The sequence below is a fragment of the Myotis nattereri genome (genome assembly GCF_964212035.1).
Source record: "Myotis nattereri genome assembly, chromosome: 3".
Classification (NCBI taxonomy): Eukaryota; Metazoa; Chordata; class Mammalia; order Chiroptera; family Vespertilionidae; genus Myotis; species Myotis nattereri.
The window spans coordinates 41,892,462-41,908,822 of NC_138077.1; the positions used below are offsets into that span (position 1 = coordinate 41,892,462).

Here is a 16,361-nt window from a genome sequence, read left to right on the forward strand (position 1 = left end):
ACGGGACAGGAATGGGAGGGCAACTTTCTTTCAGATGGAGGTGCTCGCAGTCATTTTTCCTGCACCAGGACCTCTCCGGTGCAGGACTGACTGGCAGCCATTGCTGTTTGCTCCGCCCAAGAGATTCCCTGAAACCTCGCCCCAACCAATTTACAACCCCATCCAAGCTGTGGCAGCAGCTTTTGCATATGAATGGCCTGTCCTTTCTGGGCCTAAAACCTGTCAAACAGGCACCAGCATCAGCATGCCTTGCTACATATCTGGGCATCATCTGGGCACTTCCAAACCCGATACAAAGAGGAGGAACCTGCAGATCTCTCTGTAGCTCCTGCTGGGTGGCTCCAGGCAGTGGCTGACTTTGCACTTCCTTGGAGATCCAAGAGCCAGTGTACCCAATGGTCAGTGTGAGACCATACCAGATTACTACTCTTCACATCCATAAGTTAACACTCAAGGGGAAGACTCAGTGAGTACCAAAGCCCCACTGAAGCAAGTCCTGCCCCATAAGCTCTTCCATTGTAGACACAGCTGGTCCTCACAGTCAATTGGCCTGGAGGTCAATTCCTCCCAGCGATACCAATAGCAATCAAGGCTTAACTACAACAAGACTGCACACAGCCCACAAAGGGTTGCACCAAGAGTGTCTACCTCAGGTGACTGGGGAGGCTGAGCCACTGGTCCCTATAAAACACCTACCACACAAGGCCATTCTATCAATTCAAGGAGACTTACCAGCTACCCAATACATAGAAACAAACGCAGGGAAGCAGCCAAAATGCGGAGACAAAGAAAGATATCACAAATAAAAGAAATGATGAAAGAAAAATACTGGATATAGAGTTCAAAACCACAGTTATAAAGTTACTCAAGAATCTTCTAAAAACCTCTAAGGAACTTAGTGAGACATTCAAGGATCTTAGTGAGAATGCCAAAAAAAAAAAGGGAAAAGGACCAGTCAGAAATTAAGCATACACTGACTGAAATAAAGAATAATATACAGAGATTCAACAGTAGACTAGAGGATCCCAAGAATCAAATCAAAGATTTGAAGTACGAAGAAGTAAAAAACACCCAACCGGAAAAGCAAAAAAAAAAAGAATCCAAAAAATGAATATAGTGTAAAGAGCCTCTGGGACAACTTCAAGCATACCAACATCTGAATTATAGGGGTGTCAGAAGGAGAGAGAGAGCAAGATATTGAAAACCTATTTGAAGAAATAATGACAGAAAATTTCCCTACCTGGTGAAAGAAATAGACTTACAAGTCCAGGAAGTGCAGAGAACCCCAAACAAAAGGAATCCAAAGAGGACCACACCATGACAAATCATAATTAAAATGCTAAGGGCAAAAGACAAAGAGAGAATCTTAAAAGCAGCAAGAGAAAAACAGTTAGTTACCTACAAGGACGTACCCATACTACTGTCAGCTGATTTCTCAACAGAAACTATGCAGGCCAGAAGGAAGTGGCAAGAAATATTCAAAGTGATAAATGCCAAGAACCTACACCCAAGATTACTCTACCCAGCAAAGCTATCATTCAGAATTGAAGGTCAGATAAAGAGCTTCACAGATAAGGAAAAGCTAAAGGAGTTCATCACCACCAAACCAGTATTATATGAAATGCTGAAAGGTATCCTTTAAGAAGAGGAAGAAGAAGAAAAAGGTAAAGATAAAAAATTATGAACAACAAAGTGACAACAATTACATATCTATCAACAAGTGAATCTAAAAATCAAATGAATAAAAAATCTGATGAACAGAACAAACTGGTGAATGTAATAGAATCAGGGGCTGGAAAGGGAGCAGACTGATGATTCTTGGGGGGAAGGGGGTCTGGGGCGTGTGGGAAGAGATTGGACAAAAATCGTACACCTACGGACGAGGACAGTGGGGGGGGGGGGCAAGGGCCTAGGGTAGGGTGAGAACCGGGTGGAGGGGAGTTATGGGGGGGGGGGGAGAGGAACATCTGTAATAATCTGAACAATAAAGATTTTTTAAAAAAACAACCCAAAAAAAAACTTTAAAAAAAAGAAGTTGGTTATTATACTTACTGTCCTAATCTTGTGGTAAAGGTAGTCTTAAGAGTTTGCAAGTACTTCAGATTTACAAAACGGAATGAAAGAGAGAACATTATACAACCATCCTGCTGTGCCTTTAGTGCAATACAATAAAACTCTGAAATCAAGATTTACTTTCAGTGCATTGTTTTAAAGATTACAGATAGCAATTTCATGAACTTGCTTAATCCACAATAAAGACATATTACTGTCAATTAAAATAATAATAAGAAATCAATATGGAATTGACTAAATAGTATATAAAAGCAATGGCTACGCCACCCTTTAGAGGAGACAGAGCTTTGGCTATGAATCCTGTCTCCTTTACTTGTTACAAGTAAATAAAACTACTTTGCAACAACCATGTCTTGTTCTTGAATGGAACACCCCAAGTGGCAAACCCTTGAGTTTGGTAACAAATTTGGTGATTCAGATGGAACTCTCCTAAGTGACTCGCTCTCCGCCTGGTATGGATGCTTGGCGAAGCAGTCAGCAGTGGCAGCTCATCTGGGGTTTACTTGCTTGCGTCTCCACTGGACAGAGGGTCTGCTCTTTAGGAGACTCCCACCTGGTGCTGACCATGGGAGTGGTTGCCTGGCCCTCCTCGACAGTGAAGTGGAGTGGCCACCTGAACCTGCTTTTTCAGGACTTCAGAAGGGAGGTGGGTAGGTCAGCCCCTGTGGCCACTTTAATTGGTGTTTCTATTCCCATTTTGGTCATGTCCTGGTAAATGATTACATATGGATACATTAAAAAAATAAGAAGAGTGGGGTTTTTTCCCCTTTTAACTTGAATATTACCCCTCTATATTGCATTGAATGAAAGATTTCCCATGTTTCCATCAGAGTAATACACCTGCTTTAATTCTTAAGCATAAGCGAATCCTATATAATAAAAGGCTAATATGCAAATAGACCGAACAGTGGAGCAACCGAACAGCCAAACAACCGAACAACCGGTCGCTATGATGTGTGCTGACCACCAGGTAGTTTTGGTTCTGGGTCACTTGGTTTCTGGTTGGTCAGACAGGATCTGCCTCCAGGATGCCGAATTAAGGGACCAAACTATATCTTAGTCTGGAAGGTTGCGGAATGCCTGCAGGACAATCCAAGACATCCTTGAGTGACAACCCCTGGTCTGGTACTCTTTGTGCATTGGCCTTGTTTGTCTTATATGTCAATGTGCCGGCTATGGGAAACTCAAATTTGATCCGTAAATGCAGCTCCCTGGAGTGCATTCTTCAGGGCTGGATAAAAAGAGCCATTTATTTGACTTAAAGAAATTAAACTCCGACAGAAATGAAGAAATATAACAAATGTCAATGGCATGCAACTGCCTGTCTTGTCCCAGGCAGCCTTGCACCAAGCTGGGTTTGGGAGGCATTGTTTTCTAACTGTAGCTTCTTTGTTTCCTCAGGTTTCAGCATTTACTAACCATACACAGCTTCTCCCCTGAAACTCCGCTCTGCTTCCCCCAAGGAATGCACTTTCTGGAGCACCCGCAGCCAGTATGGAAGTCATGATGAGAAATGGAACTGGCACCCCAACAACCTGAACAACCACGAGGTTCCCATCAGACAGGTGCACCACCTTCACCAAGGAAAACAAGCAAGTGAGCTCATGGTTTCCAGAGGAAGTGATCTGAGACCAGCAAGACTGGGTGTCAAAGGTTTGGCTGTGGGACTCAGGGGCCAGTCTATCTAATGGTGTAAAAATATATGCTTGGGGTTCTAAGGGAACCTATAGCTGTTTATCTATGAGCTGTTTAAATAAGACTCCCACTGCTTCTCTTCAATTTTTCTTCAGTGATTTATAATTTTCTGAGCACAGGACTTTTACATCCTTGGTTAAATTTATTCCTAAGTATTATTCTTTTTGAAGCAATTGTAAATGGGATTGTTTTCGTAGTTTCCCTTTCTGATAGAACACTGCTGGTGTAGAAAAATGCACTGATTTCTGGATATTTATTTTGTATCCTGCTACATTGCCGAATTCGTTTATTAACGAAAGGAGTTTTACTTCCTCCTTTCCAATTTGGGTGCCTTTTATTTCTTCTTCCTGTGGCTAGGACTTCCAGTACTGTGTTGAATAAGAATGGTGAAAGCGGACATTCCTGTTTTGTTCCCAAACTTAAGGGACACACTTTTAGGTTTTGCCCATTGATATGATGATGTTGGCTGTGGATCTGTCATATATGGCCTTTATTACATTAAGGTATGTTCCCCCTATTCCCTCTTCACTGAGAGTTTTTATTATAAATTGGTGCTGAATTTTATAAAATGCTTTCTCTGCATCTATTAATATGATCATGTGGTTTTTAATCCTTCATTTTGTTTATGTGGTGTATCACATTAATTGATTTGCAGATATTGTACCAACCTTGCATCCCCATAAATAGAACATAATATTAAAACCAAGAAAATGACATTGGCACAATCCATAGAGCTTACTCAGAGTTCACCAGTTATACATGCACTGTGTGTGTGTGTGTGTGTGTGTGTGTGTGTGTGTGTGTAGCTCTATGCATTTTTTTATGTGCTTTTTTGTACATAAACTATACTCTGTTCTACCATTTTTAATCCTCACCTAAGGATATGTTTTATTGACTTTAGAGAGAGAGGAAGTGAGAAAGAGAGAGTAAAACATCCATCAGCGGCCTCCCGCATGCACCCCAACTGGGCACCAAACACGCAACCCAGATATGTGCCCCGGCCAGCAACCAAACCAGCAACATTCTGGTGTATGGGATGATGCTCCAACCAACTGAGCCACTTGGCCAAGGCTGTTCTACCAATTTTAAATATGAAGTCAGATGATGAGAATGAATAAAATGACTTCCTTCAATAAAACATTATCTACCAACAATTACGTGCATGACCAGTTTTCCATATTTAGTTGTAATTAAGAAAGAAAAGGAAGAAATCCTACAAACCTCAGCTCTTGGGAGCACTAGTTCATGCTAAATGCCTTTATAGGGATATTTTCTGGAGCTGATGATAGGCATGAAACAGGGGAACCTGATTTATTGATAATTATGGCAGCAACAGTCTCTCATGTCAGAAACCTCTATCGGTAAAAGGAAGGTGATCTTACCTTGCCTTCATATTTAGTCTTGTCATCTTCCTTTACCAGGGAGTCCAAATCTGTCTCTGCATAAGGTTCCACGGATGTTTTCTGAAGAGGAGCTAAAGGGACAGAGAAAACTGACCATTAATTTGGTGATTTGGTTTATTAACTCAGTGCTTAGCCTGAACAAGCAGCTGGACTGTGCTGAGGCAGTTGATCAGCAAAGCTAAACTGAATTGCTGTGATGGTTTCTGAGGTGGTAGGTAAACGTGGAGACGAAGGAGAGATGCAAACGTGGAATAGAGTCCTTGACTCCAGGCACTTGACATTGATCTGAAGAGACAAAGTCACATCCAACACCACTCGAAACATCCAACCACAACAAATCAGTAAATGATGTGATGTGGTAAAAACCATAGCTTCCACCATTCCTATTTGTAAGGCCAGCTAAAGTATTTATGAAATCTTCCTTGACTTTCAAACTTCACAAATTCCTTTATGCACTGCTGCTTGAGCATTTACATTTGTACTGTATTTGATGTTATTTTTGGATTTGAAAAGCTGATTCAAGTCTAGGTATCACATACTACTGAATATATTTTGCCATTGTACAGGCAATTAATTTGTGCTCATTATAGAAAATTTGAATAATACTAAAATTGTACTATTCTTGACCACTACCACTTGGTATATTTCCTTATAATCTTCTTTGAAATGCTCTTGCTCTCTCTCTTTACACACACACACACACACACACACACACACACTCATTCATTCATACTATGATTTTATGCGGGGATGTCCACGCATGCCTTAGCCAGAAGGAGTTGTTGCTAATGTGATGATCTAGCAGTTGGATTCCAGAAAAGATGGAATCACATTTATTAGTGGATAATATGACCGTGGGCAGAACCAGTGGCTGAGTCAGGAGGGAATTGGGCTTTCTTGCTCTTGCTTTCTTCTCTCTGTCACTCTATTTCCCTCTCCCCTTCTCACTGGCTTCTCAGACATCTGGGAGATAACTTTTTTTCAGGCTCCATGGCCACTGGCAGTAAGATTGGAACTTACTGAGAGGGATGCATTGGGGGTGATGGCTACAAGGCTAATATGTAAGTGGTACTTTCGTTCTTATTTATCAGCGTCACTACCTTGTACCTATAGTTCCCTTGAGAAACTCAGAGGATACAGGTGATTAACCTGGGACAGGATTTGAGCATCTCTAGGTCCCATGGCCAGAATGCCATCCATCTAACGTCACAGTTATATCATCCTGATTCTTATCTGTGGTGGCCTAGATGGAGGTTGACCATATAACTTTCAGAAGCCCTTTGCTACCCTCCGGTTCTGTGAGCCAACTGGAAGCAGCTTGGCCTTGCTATGGGTTTTTCATGGAGGTCATATTGAAATATGGAGTGAAGTACATGTTTGCTGTCCCAGGTTATATGACCACTGAAGCTACTCTACAACAATGGGCAATCCTCTGGGCTCCTCCCTTACTTTCTTCAGGATCTCTGTAAGCTGAGAGATTCCAGGTATGACAACTGCTAGAAATGCATTCACTATAATTGGCAAAACCCATGACTGAGAAGCGCCTGCTCTTAACACTATTAAGTACAGTGACAAAATTAGAGGAAGGGATGTGGGAGCCATACTGCCATCATTTAAGTCTTGTTCTTTCATCTACGAGATACACATTATGGAGGAATCTTTGTGCCTTAGCTTCTTCAACCAGAAAGTAGGGGATAATGAGAAAGCCTATTGGATCAAGTCACTAGGAGGCTTTAATACAGCCATGGGCAAACTACGGCCCGCGGGCCGGATCCAGCCCGTTTGAAATGAATAAAACTAAAAAAAAAAAGACTGTACCCTTTTATGTAATGATGTTTACTTGGAATTTATATTAGTTCACACAAACACTCCATCCATGCTTTTGTTCCGGCCCTCCGGTCCAGTTTAAGAACCCATTGTGGCCCTCGAGTCAAAAAGTTTGCCCACCCCTGCTTTAATGAGTTAATATGTACAAAGTGTGTAGATCATGGTAAGCACTCAGTACATTTTAGCTATTATCATAGCTCCATGGCATTAAAAATATTTTTCCACATTCCTTGTTTAATTTCAGAGAGGTTAAATGTGGTACCCAAGACAACCAGCTAACAAGAGTCAGACCTGGCCTTTCAGCTCCCATCGCTAAGCTCCCTGCTATGTTCCTTACACTGTGAAATGAGTTTATCTTGGCACAGACTCAGTTGCTAAGGAATCGGACAAATGTGTTTGAAAATCCTGTGAGCGACCTGCCTGGGTAGAGTCCACACTCAGTAATTACTCTCCAAAACAAAAGCAGAGGATTGTTCTGCAGAAGGAGCGCGTCGGTGGACCAAGGTCAGTGGTACCCGTTCAGACATGATGAATCTCTATTTACCTGAGCAGGGTCATTACCTATTTTGAAATCATGTATTTGAAAAGCTGAGAAATAATCCATCCATCATTCCTGCTTTGATTATTTGTAACAAACACATATCCCTTAAAATAAGGAGAGAGGCAAATTATGTTTAGAAGTAAACATAATTTACTTTTGGCAAAGAGCCCTAGATGAGAGATCAGGAGAATCAAGTCCTGTTTCCAGCCATCCAAGAGGGATGTCTCCATGGGTGCCAGTGTTTGTGCGTATCTGTGGTATGTGCCTGTAAGTGTGTCTGAGTATGCGTGTTGAGTGTGTTGTGTATGTGTGTGTGTATGGAAAATTCAGGAAAGAAATGCACTAAACTATTTACAAGGCTTACTTCTAAAAAACTGGAATATATAAGAGACAGTTGTACTAAATGGAGAATTATCAAAAGATCCCATAATTTTCAGATAACTAACAAATGAAAGAATTAGTTGCAAATAACGCTGCACAACAAGAAATGCTAAAAGAATTTTTTCATCTTGAAGTGAAATGACACAAGATGGTAATTCAGTTAAAGGAATAAAGAACACTTAAAATGGTGACTAGGATGGTAATTATAAAATAATATATATATATTTTCCTTTCTCTTGATTTCTTTAAAAGATACATGATTGCTTATAACAAAAATTTATAACACAATATTGGGGAATTTAACATATGTAGTTGCAAGGTTTATGATAAGAATAGCACAGAGGATGGGTGGGAGGTGTGAAACTATACTGCTGCAAGTTTCCTATATTTTACTACAACATTAACTCAAAGTAGATTGACACAAATTAAGGATGCATATGATAATACCTAAGAGAAGCATCCGGGGAAAAACAGTGCAAAGATGTACGTATGCTAAAAAGTCAATAGAAGGATTAAAAAGGAAGACTACAAGAATTTGCTAACCCAAAAGTAAGTAGGAAAAGAAGAGAGAAATAAATAAAACATGAGGCAAGTAGACCACAAATAACAAAATAGTAGCTCTAAATCCAACTGTGTCCTTAATTACATTGTATATAAATAGACTAAACACTCCAATTAGAAGGCAGAGGTTAACAGAATGTATTTAAAAAAGCAAGATCCAACTATATGCTGCCTACAAGAAGTATACTTTAAAAAGAAAAACAAATAGAAGAATGGAAAAAGTGTCTGACGCAAACACTAAGCATAAGAAAGCTGGGATGGCTGTATTAATATAGACTTTAAGACAAATAGCTTTACTAAAGACAAGGAAGAAAGGAGAGACGTTTTATAATTATAAAAGGGCCAGTATATCAGGAAGATAAAACAACTATGAGTGTGCATTTTCTCTTTTTTTTCTTTTTTAAAATATATTTTATTGATTTTTTTACAGAGTGGAAGGGAGAGGGACAGAGAGTTAGAAACATCGATGAGAGAGAAACATCGATCAGCTGCCTCCTGCACACTCCCTACTGGGTATGTGCCCACAACCAAGGTACATGCCCTTGACCGGAATCGAACCTGGGACCCTTGAGTCCGTAGGCCAATGCTCTATCCACAGAGCCAAGCGGGTTAGGGCTGAATGTGCATTTTCTTAATAACGGCATTTCAAAATAATGAAGCAACAAATGACATATGCATCATTTCCAAGAGTGGTTTCTCCCAGAATGTAGGATTGTTTTAACACTTCAAAATAATCACTGTAATCCACCATATTAACAAAAAGGGAGGAAATCATATAATCATCTCAATATATAGCACCAAAAAAAGCATCTGAAAAATTTGACAATCATTCATGATGAAAACTTTCATCAAACTAAAAATGGAAGGGATTGTCCTCAACCTGATAAAAAGTATCTATAAAAAACTTACTAACATCATACTTTAAGTGAAACATGAATTCTTTCTCTTAATATTAGGAAAATGCAGCAATGGCTGCTCTTACCACTTCTATTCAACATTGTACTGGAGGTCCTAGCCATTAAAATAAGACATGGGGGGGTGGGGGGGAGTCATAGGGATTGAAATAGAAGAAGTAAAATTGTCTCTTTCATAGATAATATGATTGTATTTTCATTTAGAAATATATTCCTATTAAGAGTTATATATGGTAATTCTATTTACTATAGGGTTAAAAAACATTAAATTCATAAGATCTTTTCATTACAAACTACTATGTTGCCAAGAGAAATTAAAGAGGACCTAGATAAATGGAGAATTATATAATATTTATGAAATTGGAAGACTCAATATTGGTATAATAACAGTTCTCCCCAAAGTGATCTATATAGTTAATGCAATCTCAATCATAATCCCAGCAGAAATCAAAAGGGGATTCTAAGATGTATATGGAAATGAAAAGATCCTAAAATAGCTTTAAAAATCTTGAAAAAGAACAAAGTTGGAAGACCTACACTACCTGATCTCAAGGTTTAGTAATAAACTATAGTAAGACCATGTGGAAGAATAAACTCAAAATGGATAAAAGACTTATCTGTAAGCCACAGAACCATAAAAGTCCTAAAAGAAAGCATAGAGAGTAAAATCTCAGACATCTCTCATAGCAATATTTTTGTTGACATATCTCCTTGGGCAAGGGAAACAAAGAAAAAAATAAGCAAATGGGATTACATCAAACTAAAAAGGGTTTGCACAGCAAAAGAAACCATCAACAAAATGAAGACAATGCACTGAATGAGAGAGCATATTCGTCAATGATACATCTGATAAGGGGTTAATTTCCAAAATATATAAACAACTTATACAACTCCACACTGGGAAGACAAAACAACCAATTAAAAAATTGGCAAAGGACCTGAATAGACATTTCTCCAAAGAGGACATACAGACGGCCAACAGACATGTGAAAAAATGCTCAATGTCACTAATAATCAGAGATATGCAAATTAAAACCATGATGAGATATCATCTTACACCTGCCAGAATGGCTATCACCAATAAGTCAACAAACAAGTCTTGGTGAGGATGTAGAGAAAAGGGAACTCTAACATACTGCTGGTAGGAATGCAGATTGATGCAGCCACGGTGGAAAACAGTATGGAGTTACCACAAAATATTAGATAGAAATGCCTTTGAACCAGTGATCCCACTTCTGGGTAAATATCCTAAGAAACCCAAAACACAAATGCATCCCTATGTTCACTGCAGCATTATTTACAATAGCCAAGATCTGGAAATAGCCCAAGTACCCATCAGCAGATGAGTGAATAAAAAAAAGCTGTGGCCCTAGCTGGTTTGGCTCAGTGGATAGAGCATTGGCCTGTGGACTGGAGGGTCCCAGGTTTGATTCTGGTCAAGGGCACATGCCCTGGTTGTGGGCTCCATCCCCAGTGGGGGGGGGGGGGGGAGGCAGCTGATCAGTGATTCTCTTCATTGATGTTTCTATCTTTCTCTCCCTCTCCCTTCCTCTCTGAAATCAATTTAAAAAATATATAATTTAAAAGCTGTGGTACAGTTACACAATGGAATACTATGCGGCTATAAAGAATAGGAATTCTTACCTTTTGTGGCAGCATGAATGAACCTGGAGATTATTACGCTAAGTTAAATAAACCAGTCAGAGAAAGATAAATGCCATATGATCTCATTTACATGTGGAATCTAATGAACAAAATAAACCAATAACAAAATAGAAACAGAGGCATGGTTACATGGAACAGACTGACAACTGTCAGAGGTGAAGAGGGTTGAGGGATTGGATGAAAGAAAGTGAAGGGGTTAACCATAGACACAGATAACAGTGTGGTGAAAGCCAGAGGCTAGGTGGAGGTGGGCAAAGTTGGGGGGAATTGGGAGGGAAAGAGACTTTGCTTGGGGCAATGGGCACACGATGCAATGTGCAAACGATGTTTTATTGAATTGTACACTTGGGACCTGTATGGTTTTGCGACCCCCAATATATTAAATTAAAAGAAACCTTATGTGGCATTATAATAAGGGCTTATCTATTTCTTTAATCTTTTCAAAGAACCAACTTTACCACTCCATTACTAATAGGATCTGGTGGGACTTTCAAAGGTCCTTAATGGAGTCTATTTATGCAGATGTTACTTGCGCATTTATATTATTCCTCTGCTAGACTATGAGCTTCTCCTTGCATCTAAGGCACTTAGTTTTATCAAACTTTATAAGTTCCTCAATGCCTGTAGTATTTTATATCTGTGGTTTATTTTAAATACTATCTGTCAAAACAACAACCACTGTTCATCTTAAAACAACCACAATGTCTACCCTCATGAAACAAAGCCATAAAGCTTCCTTCCCCAAACAACCTACCCACAGCGGAAGGCTGGCTGGTTTTTGGTGACACCCATTTTGGGGAGGACTCAGGATGGGGAGCCACAGGTTGAACTGGACGAGTCTGTCTGGCTGCCAGTTTCATCAGACTCACTTGCCTCTTGTGAAAAATTTCCTGTACGTCTCCCAGCTTCTGTAGGACTTTCTGGGCGTTGGCCTGCAGGAACAAAAGCAAATCATGAGATTGCTCTGCACTGAGCCTGAGGACATGACTCATTCCCTTTCACCCATCTCCCCCTTTCCCCACGCCCAACCTTCCTCATAGGCAAGTCATCCATGTCTCACATTGCACCAGAATGTGCTTCTAGGAGTCTGAACCTCCCATTGATTGGCAACGACTGTGTTTCACTACTGCATCTCCAGAGCAGAGTAGTACTCGCTAAATACACGGTGAGTGGATAAATGTTCACTCAGCCCTGTCTATTAATGTAGAAAAGGATGCCATAGGCCATGGACGAAGGGCATTAGGACAACTTACAGAACAGGGGAATTTAAAAATAAAGAATGTACCCTGAATGTACCCTAAAAGAGTTTAAGTGTTCTGGGGGAAAGAATTGGGTAAGTTCTGAAACAGAATCAAGAAAATCACAAGCGATTAGGAGAGGTCCGAAGATGGCGGCAATATAGGCAGACGCGTCCCAGGTTGTGTCCCGGAGCAAATGGAGTGAGCAGCTGAAACTAATAACACCCACCCCGAATTGGCGAAATCACTCAGCTGGTAAGACGGTTTGCAGCCGGGAAGGGCAGAACTCCCCTGGAAAGGTAAAAAAAACAGGGATTTGGGCAGGAAAGTTTGCCAGACCTTTGAGCCCAGAGGGTCGGAGGGAGACAGCGTGGCAGACAGCCGCGTCCCTTGGGACAGGCACAGCCCCTGACTGGGGAAAGGAGATCTGCAGGATTCCTGACACCGGGGGATTTGAGAGCTGGGTTCTGTGATCACGGAGGACTGAGCCTAAATGGGGCAGCCTGAAGAGCTGACCAGACCATGCAGTGCCGGTAAGAGAAGAGCTTACAGAAACCAAGCCTTCCCCGTTTCCGCAGCCGGCGTTTGTTTGTTTGTTTTCACTGAATCCCTGTTTATGGGACATTTCATATACAGACACTCACCTGTGCTGAAAGAGGGAGAAGGTGCGGACGAGTGGAATCTGGGGAGAGACTGAGGAGAGAGGGGGGGCCGGGAGAGGTGGCAGTGAATTGAGTGCTGAGACACCCCTGGGGCCAGGATCCGGGCAGCCATTCTCTCCAGAGGGTGGTACTCCTCCACCTAGCCCCCAGGCAAGGAGCACAGCCACACCCAGATTCCACCCTGAACAAGATCAAGGATTAAAATAATCTGATCAGTCCCTGGGAGTTAACAGGGTCTGGCCTATAGAGGGATTTTCAATCCCAGCAACAACACAGAGCGGGTAACTATTAAGGAACCTGCTCTGGGCAGTGGACTTCCCCAAACCAGTTTTAAGTGCAATAGAGACAATAAACCCAAGCTACTGGACAGAGAGGCCCTCTAGCCTCAGAGGCCAACTCAAAAACACTGCCACCCAGAGGCTGAGCCACAAACTGACTCTTAGCTAAATACAAATTAAGGCAGTCTGGGACACAAATACAGCCTGCTTTAAAATCAGGACTGTGGTTTACAACACGGAGGGACAGTGTATCACAGGGAAATTCAACACTCTCCTGAATACCTGACAGGACTAAGGCGAGCCAGACTGACGAGTAGAAGAACCGAAGGACCTTCACTACTGCAAATTTTTTTTTCTTCTTTTTTCTTTTTTCTTTTTTCACCTTTTAACTAAGAAACCAATTTTTTTTCTTCTTTATCCATCACCTGATTTTACCCTTTTAATTACTACATTTTTATTTTTAACCAGTATTATTACTACTACCATTTTACCATTTTTTAAAGTTGCATTTTATTTTCTCTTTATTTTATTTTGGGATTAGTGTTCTCCATTCTATTTTCATCGTTCCTTTAGCATCAATTTTCCCTACCTCAATTTTACCTCTATGCTAAAACCCTCTCCCTCACTTCTCCCCTTTTATTGTCCTGTTTCTCTTACCCTATTCCTGCTTTAGATTTTCCCTATTCCTTCTGTTTACCTCCTGTCAAAATTTCACCCTACTTATATATCCTATTTCCAATCCACTGCTCTAAATCCTTATACACATATCCCTTATCTTTCTTCACTATCCAAATTTTTTTTTCTTCTTTTATCTTTCTATTGTTTTGTTGCTGTTTGCTTGATTGTTGAGTATATTGTGGGGTTTTTTTGGGGGGGTTTTGTGTGTGTGTGTGTGTGTGTGTGTGTGTGTTTTAGGAATGGTTGTGAGGCTGTTTTTCTTTTTCTTTTTCTTTTTTTCTGCTGGTTTTTCCCCTCCCTCCACCTCAACACCCCCCCCACCCCCCCTGGTTATTTTTGTGCTTCTGTTTTCCCTTGCCTCTCTTGATATTATTGGTTGTTTCTAGTTTGCATTCATCTCCAGGGAGCTGTTGCTGGAATTTGTTGGGATTAGTGGTGGTTCTATAGGAGTTTTCTCCTCATATACATAGTCTCTTCCCCTCTTCTACTTCATTCTCTCTTTCCGCTCTTTTTTTTTCTTTTCTTTTCTCTTTTTTTTTCTCTTTTCTTTCCCCCTCCTTTTTCCCAATTTCATTTTTGCACTCCTTTTTTTCTTCCCTACTTTTCTTTTCTTTTCTTTTTTCTCTTTTATCTTTTTCTCTTCTTTCTTCCTTATCCCCTAATTCTCTTAATTCGGGTGGTCACCTTTGTTTGGGGTTATTAATATCGTGAATATATTTGTGTTTAGTGCCTGGTACATGGTGCCTTGTTGTGTTGTATTTTGTGCCTTTAAATCAACGCAGCAGATCCAAGCAACAGCAGCCTCCTGAGCACCACACCCTCTGTCTGAGGAACAGCAGCTGTACGTGAAGCTTCCCCCCACCAGCCAGAAGAGCCACCACAGCTGTGAACAGCACCCACCAGAGGAGCTGCTGCCAACTGAGGAGCAGCTGCTACCGCAACCGCACAAGGAGCGACCACAGCCCAAGGAGCCACTGCCACCCAGGGAGCAGCCACTGAATGACTCAATGTCTAGATATGTCAGTGAGATCAAACATGGGTAGACAAAGAAACCCCCAAAGGAAAGAGAAGGAGGACTCTCCAGAAAAGCAGCTAAGTAATACAGAGGCATGCAACATGACAGAAAAAGAATTCAGAATAAGGGTCATAGAGTGCATAAACTGGATGGAGGAAAAAATCAACAACTTCTGCAAGAAGCTAGAAGAAACAGATGAAAAAGTCAACTACCTATGCAAGAAGCAAGAAGAAACAGATGAAAAAATCAATAACATATGGAAGAAGCTAGAAGAAACAGATGAAAAAATCAACAACTTAAGTAAGACCCAAGAAGAAATGAAGAGTGATATAGATGCAATAAAAAACACCATTGAAAGTATCAACAGTAGACTAGGAGAAGCAGAGGACCGAATTAGTGAATTAGAAGACAAGGAAGCAAAACACACCCAAAATGTACTGCAATTGGAGAAAAAAATTAAAAGACAGGAGGAGAGCCTAAGGGAGCTTTGGGACAACATGAAACAAAACAACATACGAATAATAGGGGTGCCAGAACAACAGAAAGATGAACAAGGATTAGAAAACCTATTCGAAGAAATAATATCAGAAAACTTCCCTGAGGTGGGGAAGAAAAAAGTCACACAAGCCCAGAGAGTCCCAAACAAGGTGAACCCGAAAAGAACCACACCAAGACATCATAATTACTATGGCAAATGTTCAGGACAAATAGAGAATCTTACAGGCTGCAAGCGAGAGACGGAAAGTTACATACAAGGGATCTCCCATTAGATTATCAAATGATTTCTCAACAGAAACACATCAGGTCAGAAAAGAATGGACAGAAATTTACAAAGTGATGCAAAGCAAAGGACTGAATCCAAGAATACTCTATCCAGCAAGGCTATCATTCAAACTTGAAGGGGAAATAAGAAGCTTCACAGACAAAAAAAATGGCTAAGGGAGTTTATCACCACCAAGCCAGCAATGCAAGGAATGCTAAAGGGACTGGTGTAGAAAGAAGAAATAAAAAGCTCAGAAAGAAAACAGCCACACAAAAAAAGAAATGGCTACAAACAAGTACCTTTCAATAATAACTTTAAACGTAAACGGACTAAATGCTCCAAACAAAAGACATCGAGTGGCTGAATGGATAAAAAAACATGACCCATACATCTGCTGTCTACAAGAAACCCACCTCATTAGAAGGGACTCACACAGACTGAAAGTGAAAGGATGGAAAAATATCTTTCAGGCAAATGGAAAGGAAAAGAAAGCTGGGGTAGCAATACTTATATCGGACAAAATAGACCTCAAAGTGAAGGCCATAACAAGAGATAAGGAAGGCCACTGCATAATACTAAAGGGATCAATACAACAAGAAGATATAACCCTGGTAAACATATATGCATCCAATGCAGGAGCACCCAAATTCATAAAAAAAAACTCCTG

General features: G+C 40.6%; 1 protein-coding gene across 1 annotated transcript in view; it reads right to left on the reverse strand.

Annotated features, from left to right (window-relative positions):
• MCF2L2 (MCF.2 cell line derived transforming sequence-like 2) overlaps window positions 1-16,361 on the reverse strand; it is a 210,115-nt gene that overhangs the window by 98,996 nt on the left and 94,758 nt on the right. Inside the window, exons 13-14 of the mRNA XM_081086362.1 lie at window positions 11,815-11,992; window positions 5,151-5,242 (exon numbers count right to left, since the gene is read on the reverse strand). Of these exons, the coding sequence (XP_080942488.1) occupies window positions 5,151-5,242; window positions 11,815-11,992 (270 nt within the window). The remainder of the gene's footprint in view (window positions 1-5,150; window positions 5,243-11,814; window positions 11,993-16,361) is intronic.